This window comes from Solanum lycopersicum, chromosome 12, assembly GCF_036512215.1.
Source record: "Solanum lycopersicum chromosome 12, SLM_r2.1".
NCBI classification, from domain to species: Eukaryota; Viridiplantae; Streptophyta; class Magnoliopsida; order Solanales; family Solanaceae; genus Solanum; species Solanum lycopersicum.
The window spans coordinates 5478974-5501230 of record NC_090811.1 but is presented as its reverse complement, the minus strand read 5'-3'; the positions used below and the strand labels follow the sequence as shown (position 1 = coordinate 5501230).

At 32.5% G+C, this 22257-nt stretch overlaps 3 protein-coding genes and 1 non-coding gene across 4 annotated transcripts; 1 reads left to right on the top strand and 3 right to left on the bottom strand.

Annotated features, from left to right (window-relative positions):
• Positions 1-146: 146 nt before the first annotated feature.
• TRNAI-UAU (transfer RNA isoleucine (anticodon UAU)) lies at positions 147-220 on the bottom strand. The gene has a single exon. It is a non-coding gene; the product is annotated as a tRNA-Ile (tRNA).
• Positions 221-5830: 5610 nt separating this feature from the next.
• On the top strand, positions 5831-8793 carry LOC100505457 (uncharacterized). The gene is made up of 5 exons (NM_001247336.1): positions 5831-6541; positions 6660-6776; positions 7675-7844; positions 7925-8111; positions 8209-8793. The coding sequence occupies exons 1-5, from the start codon at positions 5831-5833 to the stop codon at positions 8377-8379; spliced, it is 1356 nt and encodes a 451-aa protein (NP_001234265.1). The 3' UTR covers positions 8380-8793.
• Positions 8794-9340: 547 nt separating this feature from the next.
• LOC101257045 (sodium/calcium exchanger NCL) lies at positions 9341-13504 on the bottom strand. Its single transcript, XM_004251834.5, has 7 exons — positions 12816-13504; positions 11822-12007; positions 11371-11552; positions 10773-10918; positions 10419-10695; positions 10040-10342; positions 9341-9713 (listed from the first exon to the last, which is right to left on the bottom strand). The coding sequence occupies exons 1-7, from the start codon at positions 13207-13209 to the stop codon at positions 9465-9467; spliced, it is 1737 nt and encodes a 578-aa protein (XP_004251882.1). The 5' UTR covers positions 13210-13504; the 3' UTR covers positions 9341-9464.
• Positions 13505-16395: 2891 nt separating this feature from the next.
• LOC543605 (homogentisate 1,2-dioxygenase) lies at positions 16396-21444 on the bottom strand. The gene is made up of 9 exons (NM_001317349.1): positions 21239-21444; positions 19209-19439; positions 18800-18879; positions 18536-18703; positions 18278-18453; positions 18070-18139; positions 17796-17950; positions 17628-17711; positions 16396-16981 (listed from the first exon to the last, which is right to left on the bottom strand). The coding sequence occupies exons 1-9, from the start codon at positions 21436-21438 to the stop codon at positions 16754-16756; spliced, it is 1392 nt and encodes a 463-aa protein (NP_001304278.1). The 5' UTR covers positions 21439-21444; the 3' UTR covers positions 16396-16753.
• Positions 21445-22257: the final 813 nt, after the last annotated feature.

The window sequence follows — 22257 nt, the reverse complement described above, 5'->3', positions numbered from 1 at the left end:
TGGGTTCGAAAAAGGCTACCTCTTAACCGCTAAATAAGAACAAAAGAAACATTTATGAAACTTGTAACGTAAAAACAAAATCTAATGTATGATTTGGATTGGACCAAAACTATTGAGTTCGAAACGAAAAATAAAATTGTATGATTTGGTCCTGGCGGGGCTCGAACCCGCGACCTTCGGCTCATAAGACCAACGCTCTAACCAACTGAGCTACAGGACCTTGTATATTTTGATAGAGTCATAATAGAATTAATTATTCTTAAATTAAGAATATCACACATGGAGATAATCATTTTTTAATCTTAACCAAAATATGTCAATAATTATTGTGTATTTGTTTAATAACACGTGATAATTGCAGTTTCACATCTCATCAGTCTAGTTCAACGTGAATTGCTAACTATTATAAAAATTGATCCTATTTAACTGTCAATTGTAAGAATTGATATTTATCATAACATATAGCAATTGCAACTAACATCTCATTAGTTGAGTTCTTTTCAGTATATGGGAATATAATAGCTAGTTATTTAGTGATTTAACTGTCAATTGTTATCATAGAATAAAAAAATCATAATCACTATTTGATTTTAAAACTTTTTAAAAATTGTATTGATTCACTTATTTTTCTGCCTAAAAGGATTTGGGTAACTCTATTGATAGCACAAGTGAATATCAATACCAAAGATGATAGAGGATAAACTTGCTAATACTTAGTTGTTTCAATTTATTTTACTGATTTTAATATAGTCGAAATCTAAAAAAGGTAATGAATTTTGTATTTATAAATTAAAAATAAGTATAATATACTAAAAAGACCGTTTAATCTTATAAGTTTAAAGTTTTGATTGGATTGATTTATGAATTTTGGTTTATTTTTATCTAGTTAGCTTAAAATCAAGTGCTTATTATATGCGTTTTTTTTTAATTTATTCAAATAACTCAAAAGTGTTTAAAAGCTATTTTTTACTTTAAAAAAAATAAAATAAACCAATCTAAACAGACACTTACGCGTATCACGTAGAAAGAAATTAAAATAAAAGATACTATCAAAAAAATAAAAAAATATTATTTTTTAAACGGATTAAAACGAAAAGTAATATAACCAGATCGAAACTAAAAAAGCATGGTTATCAAAGTCTCAATAATTGAATTATAAAAAGTAGAATAAGGACATAAGTATGAGAATATTGTATAGGTAGTAAATAGAGAATCTTGTGCATAGATGCAATATATTGCATATCTAACAAAATCTTGACACCATAAATACCAAAAAAGATGGTCATGTGTCATCAAAAGGGGTCCATTGAATGTGGCTTCTTGTTTGTATTGGCCCCTCTTCCCCACACACTTTTTTGTTTTGTTTCCTTTTACTCATAGATAGTTTGTTGAGCCTAAGGTGGCCCATTTTGAAAGCCAAAATCCAATGGTATATCACAATAAAGATCTTCATGACTCTATTTTTTGGTATTTTTTTCCTTATGAGAAAAATTACATTTTTGTGTCAATCAACCTAAATTATTATAGTATCAATTTTGGTTATTTACTTGATTCATCTATATTTCTTTTTCTTTGTTACGTAGCTCTTGGCTATTTTTCCTTCAGATAACATCATCATTATCACTATTGATTTTAGTTGCTGAAGTACTGTTGAAAACCTACTAAACTCAGTGAATTTAGAAGAAGATTTTGAGATCCGTTATTTTCGAGCTTGAACCTCTCATATATTAAAAAAATTGAAATTGTATAAGTGTTTTTATAATTTAAAGCGGTCGTCGATATGAAGTTTGTACGAAAAATTTGAACCGTCATTTGGGGTTGATATGAGATTTTCTAGTTGGAATTTTAAGTTGATCCATTAAAAGACGAATTGAAGCGTTGTTTTTATATATCATCCATGTATATTTATGTATATCAAGTATATTAGTGGTACTTGTGGTATATTTTCAAATCAACTTCAGTCTTCCTCAACTTTTATAGGAAAAATTATTGAAATACACGTCTTATATTTTTTCTTATTTTCAATATCTCCTTCTATTTTATAAAAACTTCTAAAATTCCTTATTTCTCTCCTAATGTATTTAATGGATCCGAACCAATATTTACTATATCTAAGCTACATATTATATATTCGATTTCTTTTTTAATGTATTCGAGGCTACATATTATGTATCCAATTTATGTTTTTGTAATTAGAAAAAAAATAGAAATAAAATGTAATTTTCTCTTTATACTATGTGATTTATGTAAATTATACTTTTTTATATATACTCTCATCTAGAAGGTTATCAAATTTTCAGTGGATCTCACCCACACTAAAAGAAACAATGGTTAAATAGGATTGTTAGGTTATTCACTTGTAAATAAGATTGTTAGGTTAATCAGTTATAAATATTTTTTTTATTGTCGTATATTTCTGAAACTTTCTTTTGATATCCAGTACATGAAATATATTGTCTGACTAATTTTATACCATATTGGATAAATCTATTAAGGAGAGTAAACATGCATTCATTTTCAGAGTTCAAACTTGAAATATCTGATGACTCTATGGGGTCAGACAAACCCTTCATCTCTCAATTTTCATTTTCACCCCTTTTATATACCCTTTTACCTCACTTGGATTTGATGTCCTTTTGGTTACTTTGTATTTATGTAAATAGAAAAAAAAGGGAAGCCCAAAGTAGTTGTTTTTGGGTTTTGCAAGGATCCACAAGGGAATGTATTAATTCCATATATAGAAAGTTTTCTACAATGTAATCTTTGCCTAAAATTGCTAAACAACTTGGGATGGGCTTTAATAAATTGCTTCAACAAATCCATCTCATATGGACTAAAGAGGATATAATTAAATGGTTGTTCACATACAAAATATCCTTTCAATCTTTTAGTCAAAACAAGTAATTAATCTTTGCACAAATTAAAGTTAATTAAGTAGAATAGATATTATAATTGAATAATATAGTATAGTTTGGAAAGTATCCACACATGGAAACCTAGCACAATATTCCAATTAAAAATATTGTGGGGAGCATTTAATAAATGTGAAAAGTGTATCAAGCATTGTATTAAGTAAAAGGTTAAATATATAACCAGATCCCTAAATTTGTTGGGTTTTTTCTCTCGGGTACCTCAACTACGTCATTTTCTTATTAAATCTTTGAGCCCCCATAATTTGTTCCATTTAAACAAACACCGTTGTCTGATGTGGAACCAGATCCATGGTTCCACAACTCATTAGTCCAATTGATAGTGAAAATGTTCGAGAATAATTGTATTTTACTTAAGTCATTTGAACAAATTAGAAAACAAATGAGACTAACACGGTTTGTCTTCATTCATTTAATCAAAATTATTACAATTCGAACACAATTGAAGGCATTTACAATAGAAAAGTCGATCAAAATCAACCAACAGTGTTTTAAAGGAACAAATTATGTGTGATTCAATGATAAATAGAAAAATGACGTAGTTGAGGTACCTAAGGGAAAAAACCCAACAAATTTAATAATCTGTTTATGTATTTGGCCTAAGTATAAAATTCCAATATACGCACTTAATATCATAAGATATAAATGACATTTTAATACATATGTATAATTTTAGCGTAAAATCACATAATTAAAAAACCTTATATATTTTCGTAAATACGATGTCAATCAAGCTATTTTGATTAAACTTTTAAAAATTACTATTTTAAAAAATACTATTTGTTGGTCAAAATAGCTTTCCAAAAGTACTTTGGAGAGAAGCTGTTCATATTATCAATTTATTTGAGTACTATTACTTTTAGTATTTTTGGAAATAAATTGTGGCTAACCAATTTGTTTTAAAAAAAATACTTTTGACGACAAATTACAAAAAAAGATTATAGAACTTTGTGGTTCATTTTACAATTAGTATTAACAAAATAAAGAAACAATTTTATTATATAAAAGTATGTAATTACATTTTTGTTTTTATTTGGTTAGAATTTATAACATAAGATGAAAGTATATATTGTGATTGTTAATCAATAACAATATAGTTTATACTTTTTGAAATATGTATAAAGATTAAATCAGTGAAAGATAATTTTGAAAAATAAAAATTTCTAGTAAGAATATTTTATCACGAAGAAAAAAATCTTTTTTTTTTACTTTTTATATGAAGCAGAAATCTATAACGTTTTCTTAAATCATATTAAAGTATTCCAACTTCTATTCAAAAGCACGTATAGTTTTCAAATTAAAACCTTAAACAAATTTAATTTTTCAGAAATTAAACAAAATATACTATACGACATATAAAATAAAATAAAAAAAAATACTTTATTTATTTTCTAAAATAAAAAATATTTTAGATCAATTTTTCTTTTTGGCTGAAGTGGGAAATTAAAATGAGCAGAGAGAATATTTGTTAAGAATCTTTTCAAGTATTTATTAAGTACTATCTATAATGAACAAAATCTTGTACATCAAGATCTTTTATTGAAAATCGTATAATTTGATTGTGATGAATGAAAAATCTTATTAATAGTATCGTTTTTATAAATAAATTTTATATTACATGAATTTAAATCTAATCACACTTTAATTTAGAATTTAGATATCAAATATCTAGTAATTTTTTTAAAAATATATATGCATTGATTGAGATTTCATAATGGTGATTCTTTTAAAACACATTTAATGAAAGAATTTTTTTTTACGAGTTGAATAGTATAATATTTTAATCAAAGAAATAAAATATTACTTTTAATAATAAGTAATTATTATAAATAAATATAATTACTAACAATTTAACTTTAAAAATATTTATTTTATAGCTACATATGACTTATTTTAGATCATAGTTTTTTTTTTGTTTTTTAAAAAATTCATTATAAATCAAATTAGCTAACATAATTTTTCTTATTTAGGCTCAAATATGTTATCTAATTTATTTTTTTTTAAAAATAACTCAAGTAAATTATTTTTTTTTATAAATTTGTGGCTTTTATTCGAATATATATATATTTTTTACTTTTTTTTCACTTCTCCTGTCTATCAATTTTTTTAACGGGTGTGTCGAGTCAATATTTATTCGTATAGTTTTGTTTTTTTTAATGTAATAAAAAACTTAGAGCGCGATATAGTCTTCATTTGTAAGAGTAAAAAAAAAACAGAGCATTTGAGGAAAAGAGCAAGAAGAGTACTTGAGAGTCGGGAAAAATGGAGTCGACCGATAATTTTGGCCGATAAATTTGATTGCCTGAATCTTATTCTCACAAATTCCGTATTTTTAGCTTCCTTTAGATTTCCATTTTGAAAATTTTGAAAAAAATAATAATTTTTTTTCTTATTTTACTGATCTGATCTATTTACAGACAACTGGTTATGAGAAAAATCCGAATATCTCACTCAGATACTCTTCCTTTGCTCATTATAGTTTGCTTTTACTGTATCTGTATTTGTACATTTTTGTGTAAATAAGATCCAATTTATATAGATTTGTTTGCTGAATTATGGGTTTTTTTTTTTGGTATATTTATTTATTTATATTTATCTCCATATAAGTTGCAGATCTTGACTTGATGACCTACAAGATTTCATGTAACGTACAAATGAGGAATTGGGTTTTTTTTCTTCTCCTTGAATTTGGCTTCTTTCTGTATTTTCTTTGAATTTTTCCATTTGGGGTTTTCTTTCCAAACCCTCAAAGATTAATTGTATTGTTTAGAGGAATTTATATGGTTATAATGTGGTGGATGGATTCAATGTCTATATATATATATATATTTATATTTGTCCTTTAGGTTTTACTTTTAAGTAGTAGTAGTAGAAGTATATAGTTGTTTTTTTCTTGATCTATGAAGCCAAAGCCGAAGACGAACATAATGGTGATAGAGGAACATACCCTTAAGTGTAGTAATAGTAGTGGTGGTGGTGGTGGGGATGGGGGTGGTGGTGGTGGTGGTGGTTCAAGTGGTAGTGGTGGTGCTACGAGTAGAGGATCGAAAAAAGTGAAGCAGAAAAAAATACCACAAAGAGGACTTGGTGTTGCTCAACTTGAAAGGATTAGAATGGAAGGGGAGAAAAAACATGAAAAAGATGCAAACTTTCAAACACCTAATGTTTTGGTACCAAATTCAGTTCATTCTACCAAAACTATGTCAAAATGCTTAGCTGTTGAAGGTTCTAGTTTTAGGCCTAGTTCAATCACTTTACCACCACCATCAACAATGGATCTGCTTTCGAAAAATAGTGTCTTTAGACCAGATCTGTCTGCCTTAGTTCTTGATGGTTTCCGTCCCAAGACTTTACAATCATCAAAACCAATGAACATGGGTGGAGGGGAGTTAAGTTGGTCGTCTGTTTCGGGTCCAGGGAGTGATAAATGTCCTAAATTGTGGAGTTGTGAGTACAGTCCTGAAAGAGAAAGCAAACAGGGAAATCGTCATGGTGTTGTTTTCGGGGCTAATGTAGATTTGCCAAATGAACTGCATAACCCCATTTTACCTCTACCCAGTGTGCTGCAAAGATCACAACAATATCAGCAACCTTCTTGTTCTTCATCAATGGTAAGCAAGTTTATTAATTTAGTTGCAATGTTATATATCATCGTTGGATTATCAAGTCTATAATTTTGTTTTGATGTGTTTGAAATGCTCTGATTATATCACTTTGTGGTAACTGCAGATGAATATCTCATCAGGGATTTCATCATCATCTGTACTAAATTATCAGATGGAGCCCCCTTCAAACCAAAATTATTATTCGTGTAATTATTTACCTCTGTGGCCTGAAGATGTGAAGGTAATTTCTTTTATTCTGCGTGTTAGTCACTAATATATAGAAATCAATTTTCATAATGCTCTCTTCTGTCAAAAGGCTGAAATACACTTTACCTGGATATCCTATTGATTCTAGTAAGGATCTTAGTTTGTACAGAACCGTTATGTGAAATGTTCTTTTAATTATAAAGATGGATACATGTCATTTACATCCAATGTGTTGAACATCTCTTTTCTTCGAACTTGATAGTAGAAAACATTATTACACACCTTCTACTGCCAAAACAAGGTAAAGGAGCTTCTCTTTGTGGCCCTAAACTAATATTCAGATACTTGATGAAAAGAGCATCTTAAAAGCGAGAAGAGATGCTCACTCAGCTCAGGTTACACCCTCCACTCCCCACAAATTGTAGGATAGCTCCATAGTTGTCCCTTTGTTGCTCAAACAGTTCTCGTGTTCTTTCATCTAAACAAGCTATCTGAGGATAATGACTTAAAAACCAAGAGACATGTCACAATCACAATTCACAAATGTGTTACACATGTATGCAATCATTATTTCAGTGCGTCAAAGTGGAACTCACAACTAAAGACCCAAAACTAGGTATCTAGATGGTTTGTCTTTGAACTCAAGGGTGTAACATAGTGGTCAATGAAATGGGTCGAGAACCATGAGGTTTAGATGCAAATTTAAACAGAGGCAAAAAACACTAGGTGATTTCTTCCCATATGCCCTTACCCTTGGTGGAAAGAATTACTTTATACTTGTTGCTGGTGAGAGGTGACAGGTTTCCCATGGAATCAGTCGAGTTGCGCGTAAGCTGCTCGATGAACCATGGCTTATACAAAAAAAAAAGATTGTTTAGCTTTAAGTTTTTGGTTGACTGCTACAACTTTGATTACTGATGATGTATTTGTAGATGGTTGGCATGAAGAGACCATATCCCTTCACTCCAGAGTTTCCACCAGTCCCTACATTTCACTGCAAATTTCCTCCAGCCTATGTTAACCTTGCATCGAGATCACCTGAATCAGCTTCCTGCAGCAATGAATGTGCAGCCAGTTTAGAATCAGGAAATTTGCTCAAAAGGTTTGATATCTTGAATGATCATTTCATAGTTTTAGTGCTTTGAATACCCGCTTAGACTTTTTTTTTACTCTTTTCTCCAGAGAAGCTCCTTCAGGATCAAGGACTCTATCCGAGTCCAAACCAAGGGATGTTATCAGGCAAAATAAAGCTCTCAATGGAGATTTTCTCACGTTGGCTCCTCCTACAGCCGCTTCTCCATATCAGCATTCATCTAATTCAAACCTTCAGAGTCTAGAGAGATTTAGATTGGAATCAGTGACTTGTCAGGTGAGAACAAAGGTCTACACTTTTATGTTTTGATGCCTTTATCTATTGGTATCTCAATTTTGGTGTAACAGTCTTCTTGCCTTGGTTAAATCCACAGGGAGTTGCTGAAGAACCTACTACAACAAGCTCAGCCCTAAGCAAATCAGTTCAACAATCCATCTATGGATTCTTCCCAACTGCCAAGGTACAAATCAGCCAAGAAGGAACAAACAAACGCAATTGCCATGTTGAAGTAGGAGGAAACATTGATCTCAATCTGAAGCTGTAGAAGTTAGTCATTACACATGGTTGTGCTTCTTCCGGGAGAATTTCTGCTCTTCGTAGGATGGCTAGTTCAAGTCCTAAGGTGTTAGTTTCTGCAGGGCTTTCATTCCACTCTGTGGTAGAACAACGTTTCTTCTGATGTATGTCTTTACTCACATGTAAAATATGCCTCATACCAGAGGGTTGGATTAACCTCCGGACTCTGCGTCCATGATGGGATGACGAATGAGATTTTGATTGGAATTTTCAACTAGGATGTCTGGATTCAGGTCTTTCTGGTACCTTAACTTCTGTAAACTGTTACCCTCTTCTGCGTGGCGAGTTAGATTATTATATTTTCACATGTCTTCAGTTCCACGAGGCAAGTGAAATGCTGAGAATTCTAGCTGTAGTAACTTGTTTAAATCAAGTATTGAACAAAATATGTTTCGCACTTGTTGTGTCTCTGTCTGTTTATTAGAATAGGCAGAAAATTAGATGCCTAAATGCTTTACTCTTGCCTACAGGTCACATGTAGCAAAATTAACCTATAAAAATATGACTTAACTCTCAAGTTTAGTGGGCTAATGACTTGTTCATTTATTAACTCGTTCCCCATTTGATCTGCTAGTGCAATCCATCCAAGGTTGGGCTGATCTATCATTCTAATGACCTATGATCAATTAGGTTATTAAACGACAAGCCGTTTCGGAATGAGTGTCCCTTCTGGTTTAAGTGTGCAAAACAGTACGTAAGCACTCCTCACTTTCAATCCCCCGAAAGTCGTGAATTGGAGTACCAAGGGAGCAAAAAGTTGGAGTTCCTTGAGAGGGGTTAAAAAGAAGTGTGCTTAGCAGAGAAGTACATCAGAACTTTTAAAGAGATAAATGGAAGCGCAGAAGCAGTCTGCTCAACAATAATGAGATGATTGACTAGAGACTAGAGAGAACACTCAAAACCTGTAACCAATAAACAGCAGTGGGAAATTGTAAGTAAACAAATGACTTCAGTTTTCAAGTTACTGAAGTTCTACTAGAAAATCCAAGAGCGACTAAAGTGTGCCGTAGCTCAAAAGATGCATACAAGTTCAACAAAAAGAGTCGTCCAAGACTAAGACCAACCAAATTTGTAGTCAAGAACATATACAAGTACGAGAGAGAAGGGGTAAAGTAGAAAAGCTAGCAAGGAAGTCCAAAGAGGAAAGGTGCTTCGGACGCTTGCAAAGACCCCCACGACAACACAGACAATTAGAATAACCAAGACTTCAGACGAGAAGTCCCATGTCAATCCTCTGATATAGACGAGAGCCAGGAAGACTGATAGACAAAGGAGATTGTTCATTGTCACTGCTCCATACAACTGCAAGGTACAATCACACATGTTATCAAACAAAGGCAATTGTATCAGTGATACATGCGATCAAACTGCTCAAATCTAAATTATTGGATGTTTAAACAAAAAAGGTTAAAATGGAGCAAAAGGGATATTGAGGATTAACTGTCCTACATTAAATCCGCTCCAGCCATTTACAGAAATGATCGTAAGGGATTTGACAAATTGGGAAACCTTCAAGTCTGCCTCTTGATTTTTATTAATGATCTTCCAGGTTCATTGATGCAAGTGAGGGGTAGAAAACCCACAAATTATTATACTACATAAAAGCACAAAGCTCTAAGAAAACAAACCTCAGAAAATGTTAATGATGCAGATCTCAACTTTTTCCGGCTAGCAAAGATAATAGCTGACACCGCCTCACTGGAGTTGGTCGCCAGTGGCAGAGCAATGAATGAGATGAAGAAAGAAGGAATGCTTGTGGCACTAGAGAAATTATTGACAGCATCAACCAGAGGATCAGCAAAGACGGCAGCAATGACAGTACCCAGCAAAAGCAGTAGAACAGCCTTAATTGCAGTTGATCTAGGATTCTCAACAGTCTCAACACTTTCGTCACTTTGATCCCCTAAGAAATGGTGTTCTCTCCTTGTTTGCTGCAAGCAAGTTTATACTTTATCACTATCGTCACGACAATGAATTATATAGAGAAGGCCAGAACACTCAACAAACCTCATGCAAGTCATCGAGGTACTTCATTGTATCAGGACCAGCTTCAGGAGAAGGAGCCTCGGAACCCCTGGCCTCAGTAAGCCATTTTGTAACTCCAGCAATGAACTCGGACATTTCAACTTGATGATCATGTGAAGTATCGAAGTCCTTCATCAGTTTTTCTACAGCATCATTCTCATGTAAGTTTATCTCCTCCAAACGGATTCCTACTACCAGAGCTTTTAATTCAGTACGGGAAAGATGCCCATCCTCATTTTCATCAATTGCGTTGAATAGCCTGTCATGTAATCCTTCATCATATTGATCAAGATTCTAAAACCGATTAGAACTGTGCAGAAATCATTTCAAACTTACTTTTCTAAAACTTCTATATTTGGTGCTCCCTGGTCTGTGCAAAGCCTCCCCAATGCACGCATTCTTAACTGTCTCAAAACTCCTGATATAACATGTTTATGTTTTACATAAGCAAGACGTCTACTCTGTATCCAAGGCTGAAAGACCTGCATTGGAAGTTAGAAGTTCAGAACAACTTCATCAAAGAAGATAAGTTTCAGGCCTCGTGATCTCAAACACTAAAAAGTGGGTTTATTAACCAGCCTAGTATAAAGAATGACAAAGATTTATATTTATTTGTTTCATCTTGTTGGAAGACGAAGAGGTATACAGGAGTAATCAGGTTATCTTCTGATACGAATTCAATTTTAACTCAGGTGGTTATGCGGAAAGTCCATTATCCAGGATAGTGGGGATAAAAACTATTTAAAGCATGGTCAATCATAGGTCTTGTTGTTATTGCCTATTTGAAATTCAGCTAGAAACTGTAAAAATTGATATTCATCTCCAAAGTCTGTAGTCAATGCAAATCTCTGCAGATACATCATTGCAGTTGCAAAGAAAATTAGATTGCCCACAGTGAATAAAAGAAAAAAACACATGGGCAATGTCACAGTACCTGATAGATGCAATAAGAAACAAGCAGAGTAAGTGAAATGATAAGACCAATCAAGACAGATAAATGTCTTCCTGAAGTTGAATGGAGGAGCTGTGGCAGTTGGACAACAAGAAATGGTGTTACAGATGCTGCCATTATCGTTGCAGCATGGCTTGTCCAGATGTCAGTACTAACACCAGAACCTACATTGACAGCCACTCATTGAGTAGAAGCATCTTGATACACAAAATCTGCCATATACTAGCAGGAATATCACTTGCACAAGTACACAAAATCCTCCTTGTGGCCCAATGATTTCAAAGACTAGAGCATATTTAATTCATACAAGGGCACAGGTGAAAGAAAGCCGAAAGAGATCTACAGCAACATATTTCAGGAAAGACAAAAGAAGTAAAGAACATGGAGCTTGTACATGTTTCGGTATACATATTCTAAGAGTTGAGATGCAAACCCGTCAAGCTGAATCCGTTAGTGTCTTTCATGTCTACAGCAACAGAATTTTGTATGTCGCACTTGCCAACAATGCAACAGGTTCCCCAAATAACAGTTATAAGCATCACAGTTGACCCAGCTAGCAATCCCATTCCTACAGAGACCTGGCTCTGAGCAGCTGCAGTACTTCCAGATATCCCCGATACTGAAACAATGAAGTTCAAAGTAGTAAGAAACATGGACACATTCATTATGGCTTGTAACATATGGTCTTTGACCGAGATAGTAGGCATCCACATTAACATTTTTTTCTTAATAACCGAGAAACTCACGACGAGGGCCATAGCGCACGGTTTGAAGCGTGGATAACCCCCCCCCCCCTCCCCCCGGTTCTTCTCTACTTAACACCAGGGCCTTGTACGCAGCAAGGTTCAAACCCAGGATGTGCCCCTAGCCCACACATCCACAAGCTTCACTCTTACTACTAGCTACTAGACCGAAGTCGTGGATTAGATGCTGCAACCTAGGGGACAAAGAGAAATTTATTTATTTACTGTTTTTTAATAACCATGGTATCATGGCCAACTTTCGCGCACCTCACTAATTCCATACAATACCTGTCACCTCCCACCCGCAACAAAGCTCTCGGGCACCTCTACTAATTCCATAAACTTCTCTACTATGTTTGTTCTACTGGAATTTGAAGCTGAGACCTCACGACTTTCAACCCATTTTACCGACCAAACAAAGTGAATTTAACCCATAGTAAAACACCATTTCTCAATCAACTAAGCTCGCATCAGTCCCCTAATCCTTTAATGACATATTAGATCTTGAAAACAAGTGAGAATTGATTCCTACTCGCATCATATTCATAAGGTTTTACACTAGTGTCTCCCAAATTCCAGTATGCAGACTTCGAGACATGGTTAGGATGATATATACTACAATCACTAACAAGTAAAACAAATTAATGAACCAAAATCAGAGAACTATTACAATAAGAATCATACCGAGAATAAGCATAGCATCTGGAAGAGCACCAAGCACAGGAAGAAAAAGTCCCCCAATAATACCAGGCCCTAAAATCTCAAGCAACAGTTCACTACCAGAAGAGAGATACGTAGCACCAAGGAACATAAGGTAACCATAAACCAAAATGAGAAAAACATTTCCAAGAGCAGTTTTAGTACAAGGCAGAAATCCATAACTCTGTTCACAACTCTCCTCTTCACCTCCGGCGAAATTCCGATCCAGCCGGAGAATTTCCAAATCCCGACCGATCTCACTGTGAACTCCATCGGAAATTACTCCAGCGGAGTCGTCACTGATGAAACGGCGACCGTAAACGGCGCCGGAGAAGACCAATAGAAGGAAGAGAGCGAGAAAAAATAGTTTAAGAGTCATTTTTTCGTAATTATGATGCTAAAGTGATTACAAAAACATGATTTATGAAATTTTGAGAGTGAAAAATTGGAGTCGGTTCACTAAATTATTTATTAATTTGAATCATTATTTGTTTTTTTTGAATAAATAATTCAGTAAAGGCCAGAGATGCCATCGGAGTTTTGGAGCTTTTCTGAAAATGAATTTTACGTACTTGTTTTTCGCATGAGAAATGCGGGAGTTTCGGTCTTTGGTACTGAAAATACATGTTTGTACCAATATTTAGGTTGAAAAGAAAAAAAATATATTATTCGAAATTTAATTAAAGGGGTCCAAAATTTAGTATTTAAATATTTATTTTAAGTTACAATTTGGAATCAGAGTTAGGTTTTGGATGAGGTCGGCATTTCCAATTCAAACATTAAATTTTATACCAAATTTGATATATTTTTGGTGTAGTCAACTCCAATTTACACTATAGCAAATTTTACATCAAAAGGGATTTATTTTTTTCTTTAAACTCTTTTTATTATTATATTACTAATAAAATTACCCGCCCTTCACACAGAAATTTAACATCGCAAAATTTATAAAATAATACTTGAAATATGTTCGTTATTAGAACTAAAACACTATATTAGATTACGTAGTAATAAATATTGATAATGTAAAGGAAAATAAAAATTATTACATTTTATCATTTATCCTTAAAAACAAAAGTATCAATTAATGACTATAAAAATTCATATCAGAATTTGTAACATAAGCAATGGTATCAGTGAACCACTCTACAAGAGAAAAGTATATAAATATTTGGTTGTGAAGAAGAAGAAAGAAGGTTCAAATTTTTTGTTGTTTTAAAATGAGAGGAAAGTTGCAACTCTTCGGAAAGATTACAAGCTTTCGTAAAAGCCGCAACTCTTCATTAAAGTAGCAATTTTTCGTAAAAGTCACAATTTTTCGTAAAAGTCACAATTCTTCATAAAATTCACAATTTTCCATAAAAGTCAAAACTCTTCATTAAAGTCACAACTATTCATAAAAGTCGTCACTCTTCTATAAATGTAGGCAGAGCTAATATATATATATATATATATATATATTCCTTATTTCATTTATATTTTCTTATTTCATAAAACAAATTATATCTAGAACATTCACCATACATAATTTATATTATTTCCTTTTATAATCGTTTAATATAAAATTATTTCGCACAATAATTTTTCAAATAATATAAATTGCTTGCAAATATTATACATAACGCATAATAATGGATAATACAAATACAAATGAAATCATTAATGAAATACAATTAAATAAACATTACATAATTGAAAAACTTATTTTAAATTCTACATAAATATTCAACTTTCAAGATTACGACGGTGCTTCCACAAATGTTCTATTAATGTATTACATAGTTCAAAATGAGTTTCTTTATTCTTTTTTTTTATATCGAGCTAGAAATCGTTAAAATTGATAATTTGTGATAAAAATAACATATTTTTTTTAAAAAAAGTCATACATAGAAAATTTATATAAAGCTGAGTTTTAAATCTAAAATTGATATCATAAAAATATTACATAATACAAGAAATTTAATTAAAACATACAATTTATATATTTGATTAAAAGTTTTTATACTGAAATAATATTAAAATTTTCAAAAAGTAAATTAGTATGATGAATAGTGTAACACTATTCATACACCAAGTTTGATGTAAAAATTGGTGTGTGTTGGAGCTCAAACCCCTAAATTTTACACCAAATTTAAGATTTGGTGTAAAATTTGATATTGGGGTGGAGATGGTCTTAGCTCTTAGGAGTCACTTCCCTAACGAGGATCAAGTATTGAATTGGTATCAAATTAGGGTTGTACAAAATTGAACCGAAAATTGAATCAAATTGCAAATCGAGTTAAACTGGAAAAAAATGACTAGTGGTTGGTTTGACTTGGTTTGGTGTTGAAAAAGAAAACCCGACTATATTTAGTTGGTTTGATTTTAACTAAAAAAATAACCCGAGACCAAACCAACCCGACATTATCAATATAATAATAAAAATTTATTCTATACATAAAGATATTTACTTTGATGTAATTTTTAAATATTTCTTATACTTTTTTATAGTTTTTATCTTTTAATATATTATTTTGAAGTTTGAAACTTAGAATTTTGGATGACTTCATATAGATTATAGTCCACAGATGTTGGTAATTATAATAAAACGTATATCAAAATTAAATTAATATTAAAACAAAAACTAAGAATGACAATAATATTGAATATTTGTTCTTTGATTTTACATTGATTTAGACAATTGAAATACATAATCTAATTTTAATTTCCTTTAATATTTAGTCATGTAACTACTACTTCTTAAACTTATTTTAACATGATTTAGTCATTAACCAAACCATTGTTTGTGTTATATTCTTAAGAAACACCTTAGATAGTTGTATTTTAATAGGACTAAAGAAATATTTGAATTACAAGTAAATTATATGTTTGTATGAATACTTTAGCAGAAAAATCCGAGGTTGAACCGAATTTTATTGATTTGGTTTAGTTTATCGATTTAATTATTTAAAAATCCGACACAAATGGTTTGATTTGATATTTGAAAAATTCGAACCAACCTGATCATATACACCCCTAGTTTCATGAGTAGGGTCTTAGGTTCAAATCGGTGTTGATCATAAGGCTATGTCGGAAGTCGGATCTTGGGTCAACTTTGGAAGTTGGGATCCGATTAATTAGTTGGGTACTAGGTTAATGTTAAAGAGTTATAATTGAAAATCATGTTCAAAGTTTCAAATTGGGATTGGGGCGAGAGACGAGGTGGACATCAAGGTCAGGTCATAGATCAGTGTTAGGAGTTAGTTCCCACATGAGGATCGAATCAGGGTTGGGAGTTGGGTCCCATGTCAAGGTCGGGTGGTGTGGTATTTTTATTTTGTGCTATTATGTTTAAAAATGAGGTAGGGGAAGTTGAAAACGCAAAAAGGCTTATAATATGAGGAATCAAACACTTACCAATAAGGTGATAATTACAGTCAATCAATTGAGATTTTCCGAGCGGTGAGATTGAATCACAGTTTTGAAAATTATTTCCTTTGTGTAAGAAAATCACTTTCCTTAATTTGAAGAAAATAAGTCAATTAAAAAATATTTTTCATAACATTTAAATTTATCCAGCCATAAATTAATTGAATAACACACCCTTACTATCAAACGTTGCCATAAATCATTACTTAATTCATTGCTCTTGTAATTGCAACAAGTATTTATATGATAGTTCCATCTTTATATATATACAAAATGCACCATAAACTACAAGTCTACATGCAACATCATCACGGTAACACATTTTTACTTGCGTCGCAATTTCATAGAACATTGGTTTCATCTTACCACTATATCCGCGCTTGGATCGCCACCCTAAACTTTCAATCTGATACTAACATAGGGTTTATTTCATGTTTTACATGCCTGTGACTCCTTATGTACAAGTTTAAGTCACTTTAGGAGGAACTACAGGAGCTAGCTGAACAATGAGCATTTCACCTTTCTATGGGTTTTCCTTTCTGCAAATCGACGTTGTCTTCGTTCATAGATAGTCCTGAGAAGTGAGACTTCAAGCCAATCCAGCATTGGTAATAATCGTGATCCATAAACGGAGATTCAAGAGCCCACGGACAGACTCGGGGTACTAGGCAAGACTCAAACATGAAAGCCATGGTATCAGCTATTCTATGTGGACCAGCTTCATTTCCAAGTGCAATGGTTGCCTGTCAATACATTTTTTAGAATTTTACCCTCGAATGTGGAGTAACAATACAAATTTAAGATAATATATCAACAATTAAATAGTTCAGCACTTAAGATCATCGTTAAATTTGTGATGATTCGGAAGTGGAAGGATCAAAAGGGCACATATTACTTGTGATTAAATGTGTATCGGAAATCACACAAGGACTGTTATGTACCAAGTTCAACCCAATATGAATACCAAGGTCAACACAAGTAGTTACTGGGCTGGCAAGGGCTATTGGGCCGAAAACAAGGTTAATTTGGGGTTCTGGCCGAGTAGTGGGTGTCCATTAAAAGGGGTAGCGGTCACTGATTCATGGGTTGTCTATCCTCTTTTTCTTCTAGAGTCTAAGCTTCCATTCTTATCTCTATCGTTAGTTACTTGTTATTTTCATATATCTATTGTAATTCACTAGTTTGGGTATTGCAATTACAATTCTAAAATTGTAATCACGTTTTAGTTCTCTTATCAACATAGTGAGCAATTCGGGTTTGTTACAAGGACCAAATCAGAATTTTGTTGACATTGGAGGGACTAAAAGGAACAAATTTCCTTGTAAATAAAGCCGCATATGCGGGAAGGGCATGGCCATAGAAAAGGGGGGAATACAGCAGGAGTTGTACCTCAAATGTTTTGGTATCAGGACCATGAGGAGTCATGCAGCTGTGAAGGCTTGCCCCGCCAGGGTGAAAACCATCAGCTTTTGCCTAAAACAAGCTTAACCGCATTAAAAATTGTATGAAATAACCCCAGAATTGACATTGACTTCATGCAAGAGTGAGATAAACAACCTCGTATCCGCCATAGATTAGACCCATAAATTCGCTCATACAATTGCGATGATAATATGGAGGACGGAAGGTGTGTTCAGCAACCAACCACCGGGGAGGGAAAATGACAAAGTCAAGCAACGCCACACCAGGTTTATCTGTTGGTGCTGTCAAAACTGCATTGATTTAAGAAACTAGAGCAATTGTAACTAGCGACACCGACAATTTAAGAACAAAATTCACACAGAGCAATGACAATTAATAGATGAACTGCTGATATTTAAGCCTAACCAACCTGTGTTAATTGAAGGATCACTGTGGTCCATCAATACAGTATTGTAAGGGCAGAACTTGCTTAAATCATACTGCAAATTGAGGAAATATATTACGTCAGGACTAAGGAGGCAAACAGCATCAAGTTTCCATGTAGCAAAGTAAATTGTGATAAAAAGTGCACAAGGGCACTCATATTATGAGAGATTGAAATATAGAGAAATACCCGCCTTATAAGGAACATAATTGCCATGCCAAGCGACCACATTAAAAGGAGAGAAGTCCTGCTTCGCAGTGAAGAGTTCACCACCATACTTCTGCACAATAGTGTAACCTGGACGGGAGCCATCTCCGTACCAGGCAACAGGAACAAGAAAATCCCTTGGAGCAGCTAGACCATTTGCGCCTAAATACATGTGCAAATCCATATCATCAGTAAATAACATCAGCTGTTTAAACAGCAAATAGGATTGCACTTTCTAAAGCACCTATTGGCCCCAGATCAGGAAGTTGAAGATGAGTTCCAAAAGTTTCAGCGACATAACCACGTGAAGGTCCATCCGGAAGGTCAACAGCAAACCTATATCCTTGAGGCAAAATCACAATTTCACCAGGACAAACCTGCAATCTTCCGCATTCAGTAGTAATCCACAGCCCTACATCATGAACAGAGAGTAAGAAAGAATTCCGAAGCACATATATTTGACGCTGACTACAAACAGAGAGATGACACCTGACTGATCAACACTTACTTCCTTTTTGAGGAACAATCAGAAAGTCGCCATCAGCATTGCAGAAGGCAGAGTTCTCCATTGATTTGTTGGCAGTATACCTGCATTTTCAACAAGACACATTATTACTTGATCTACTGAACTTTGTAATAGGTGTTATGCTGAGTATATATTCAATACACATCATTGTCTATTCACAATAGAAATTCATTTAGCAGATTTATAGTCCATTATGTCAAGGAGATACGATATACTCTCAGTTTAAAAGCAAATAGCAACAGAGTTTGAAGCCAATGTTTATATCCAAAGCATAACAAATCTCAATACCAATTATATTTTAACATGAACAAAGCATAAACAAGAAAGAAACAACTATATCCCGAACACCATCAGAAGGACATAGTGACAACAAGTTTGAAATACCAATTACATGTGAATTGCAAAACCATGTCGGAGATATGAGCTGCCAGCCCCGCATATAGTATACAAACCATCAATGAAATCAGTCGGTGTTTCTGGTATCTCAACAGGCTTCCACCTTAGTTGAGTTGGTGTAGCAGAACTGTTTGACTGGTTGAATTCACTCACAAGCTTTTCATGTCTCGGCATTCTTGGTCTAAACGGTTCATGTGTAACCGATGGCTTAATACGATATAGCCAACTGCACAAACAAAAGATTCCTTCAGTAACATAACCAACCTATCCATCAATTACACCTCCATCCTAAATGGTCATTTATTCAAACCCTCAAAATCCATTAACAAAAGAAAGAAAAGGTCTCATTTTAATTAGCTAACACATTTTTATATGGAAGAGTGATAACTGTTCATTAGTGTGAATGGCCAAAGTCATTGAAGTTAGGCAATCAGTTTCATTATCTGAAATATTGACAAAATATCAAAAAACTTAACAATTTCACTCCAATCCAAACACTTTCTTATATCCAAACCCCATTTTAAACTAAAAACCTTATATTATCAAAGGGAAAAAGGACAAATATATTCCACAAACTATTGTACTATCCTCTGTCATTCTTTTGGGACATTGATATCCTACCATCTAAAAACTAGCATATATACTCGACATACACGTGTCATAATTGTATATACCAATCAATTTATTAAACAGAAAAGGGCCTAAAATACCCTCAAAGTATTGGAAATGGTACAAAATTACCCTCCATCCACCTATTGGCTCCAAAATATTCTTCCCACTCACCTATTGAGTCCAAAATACCCTTGTCATCCATCCACCTATTGGCTCCAAAATATTCTTCACACTCACCTATTGAGTCCAAAATATCCTTGTCATCCACCTTTTGATTCAAAATTGACCACTTATTTAACGGTTTTATATTTAAACTATTTAAATATTTTTTTTAAATACGTAGTGCTCAACTATTTATTATAACTTAACTTATTAGTATAATTTATAAATCAATCCACTACCCACCCATTAATAATTAAACCCCTCTAAATTAATAAACCTATCACATTATTAATACAACAACAAATTAGCTACTGCCAATTGAGTGTTTTTAAAAACTTAAACCGAAAATATCTACAGAAGTAAATTATCATACATTCAAGTGTCTAAATAAAAATTATCGATATACTTAAAAGTCTGACTATGTTTATCTTAATTATTCTTATGTCTCAATTATGTGATGTTAGTTCATAGTTAACTTTTTTTAAAATAATATACTAAGATTTTAAAACAAATCATAAATTTTTATAAAATTATATTTAAAAAAAGTGCATGAATCAATTCGGGATGTATTACTTCTTTACCTTTAATCATAAATTTCTAGTTCAATTTTAAAAGATAGTGTCCTCCTAAATAAGCTACTCAACCTAAATTTAATTGGGGCTTGATTCGGACTCGAATAATTTTGGATGTCATTTTCAGGAATCTATAATTTCATCGTGTTTTAGTAGTGTTTATGACGATTTTGATATTATAATTGAATTATTAATTGGGTGAAATTTAATTAGTAATAAGTGGATAGTTAGTTAGTTTATAAATTATATTAATAAATTATATTATGACCAATAGTTGAATGCCAAGTATTTTAAAAAATATATAAAGAGTTTAATTTTAAAACAATTAAAAAAATGGTCAATTTTGATGTCAATAGTTGGATGAAAGACGGATGAATGAATAATTTTGTACCATTTTCAATACTTTAAGGTATTTTAGACTCTTTTTCATTTTATGACACGTCTTCTTATTTAGTCAACCGTTAGACCGAAGGGTGGACAATTACAGACACTAATGCAGGAGGTACAACATACCATTTACGATAGTTCAGATTTGTCGTGTTTTCCATTATCCAAACGCCTAACTAATTAAGCTGCAATAACTTTGAACTATATGCAGAATTAGGACGAGATAACAAAGGGAGGTGATTAGGCGGATTCTCCAACAGGCTTAGTAATTAAGCAAACGAAGGTATGTTACCTGCGTTGATTAAGTTTGCGAGGGGAAGTAAAAGAGGTGCCAGAGATCTGCTCAGCATAAAGTCCAAAGGGGCAAATAAGAGGACTATTTTGACCTTGAGGTAGAGCTCCAACTATAGCTTCAGATGAAAAATGATTCCCAAATCCTGTTTGGTACTCCAAATCAGAAGGAAAATTGGAAGTTCTGCTGCTGCACTCCATTTCTTTGACACCTCTGCTATTTTATGAACATTTTTATGTCTAAAAAAGAAAGAGTTGAGAAGAAGAAACCGAAACAGTGCTGTCGTGGCAGGATGATCCTTGACAGAGGCGTGTTTGTTTGAGGAACTTTCACATGTCCTTATTTGTTACGCCAATCAAGGTTTTATGACGCTGACGTTGCGTTTGGTTGAAAAATAAGTTATTGAAAATAATATTTGTTATAAATCCATTCATATGAGTGGATAGTCCATAATGTTTGATACATGAAAAATCATTCATATTCACCAGGTTTCATGAACCATTTTGAATAAAAATATATCTATTTATTATGATATTTAATACGATAATTTTCCATTTTTATAAATAGGGTTATTCATTCACTATTGTATATGATACAAATGAGACTTTTACATATACTTTCCTCTATCTTATACTTCTTGTCTTCTTCTTTCTATGATTTGCTTGATTTTAAGAATAATATTATAATTTTAAAATAAATTAAATTTAAAATAAGCTTATTTTAAATTCTACCTCTATTGTATCAAATGAGAAGGGTTATTTGTTAGTTAGTTAGGGTTATTTCAAATGTAAAATATTAGTAATAAGGAAATTTATGTATCATTACAATTTAGTTATTTATGTATTAAATATTAATTATGTGGATTTTAAATTATAAATTAAAATATTATATTTAATTTTATATCTGAATAACTTATTTTTTTATGATTATGGTTTGAATTAAGTTTTTACATATTTCAATTAATTTCATAAAAACTAGTAACAAATATTAGTAAATTATGTATATCGAGATTAGGACAT

Coding starts and splice junctions, on each gene's coding strand:
- LOC543605 (NM_001317349.1), bottom strand. CDS start 21,438: ATGGAGTGCAGCAGCAGAACTTCCAATTTTCCTTCTGATTTGGAGTAC. Junction 19,440..21,238: donor CGCAAACTTAATCAACGCAG/GTAACATACCTT, acceptor TTGTTTGTGCAG/TTGGCTATATCGTATTAAGC. Junction 18,140..18,277: donor GCAATTATGTTCCTTATAAG/GCGGGTATTTCT, acceptor CTCAATTTGCAG/TATGATTTAAGCAAGTTCTG.
- LOC101257045 (XM_004251834.5), bottom strand. CDS start 13,209: ATGACTCTTAAACTATTTTTTCTCGCTCTCTTCCTTCTATTGGTCTTC. Junction 12,008..12,815: donor AGATGCTATGCTTATTCTCG/GTATGATTCTTA, acceptor TCATTGTTTCAG/TATCGGGGATATCTGGAAGT. Junction 10,919..11,370: donor TTTCTTATTGCATCTATCAG/GTACTGTGACAT, acceptor CTTCCAATGCAG/GTCTTTCAGCCTTGGATACA.
- LOC100505457 (NM_001247336.1), top strand. CDS start 5,831: ATGAAGCCAAAGCCGAAGACGAACATAATGGTGATAGAGGAACATACC. Junction 6,777..7,674: donor TGTGGCCTGAAGATGTGAAG/GTAATTTCTTTT, acceptor ATGTATTTGTAG/ATGGTTGGCATGAAGAGACC. Junction 8,112..8,208: donor TGGAATCAGTGACTTGTCAG/GTGAGAACAAAG, acceptor TTAAATCCACAG/GGAGTTGCTGAAGAACCTAC.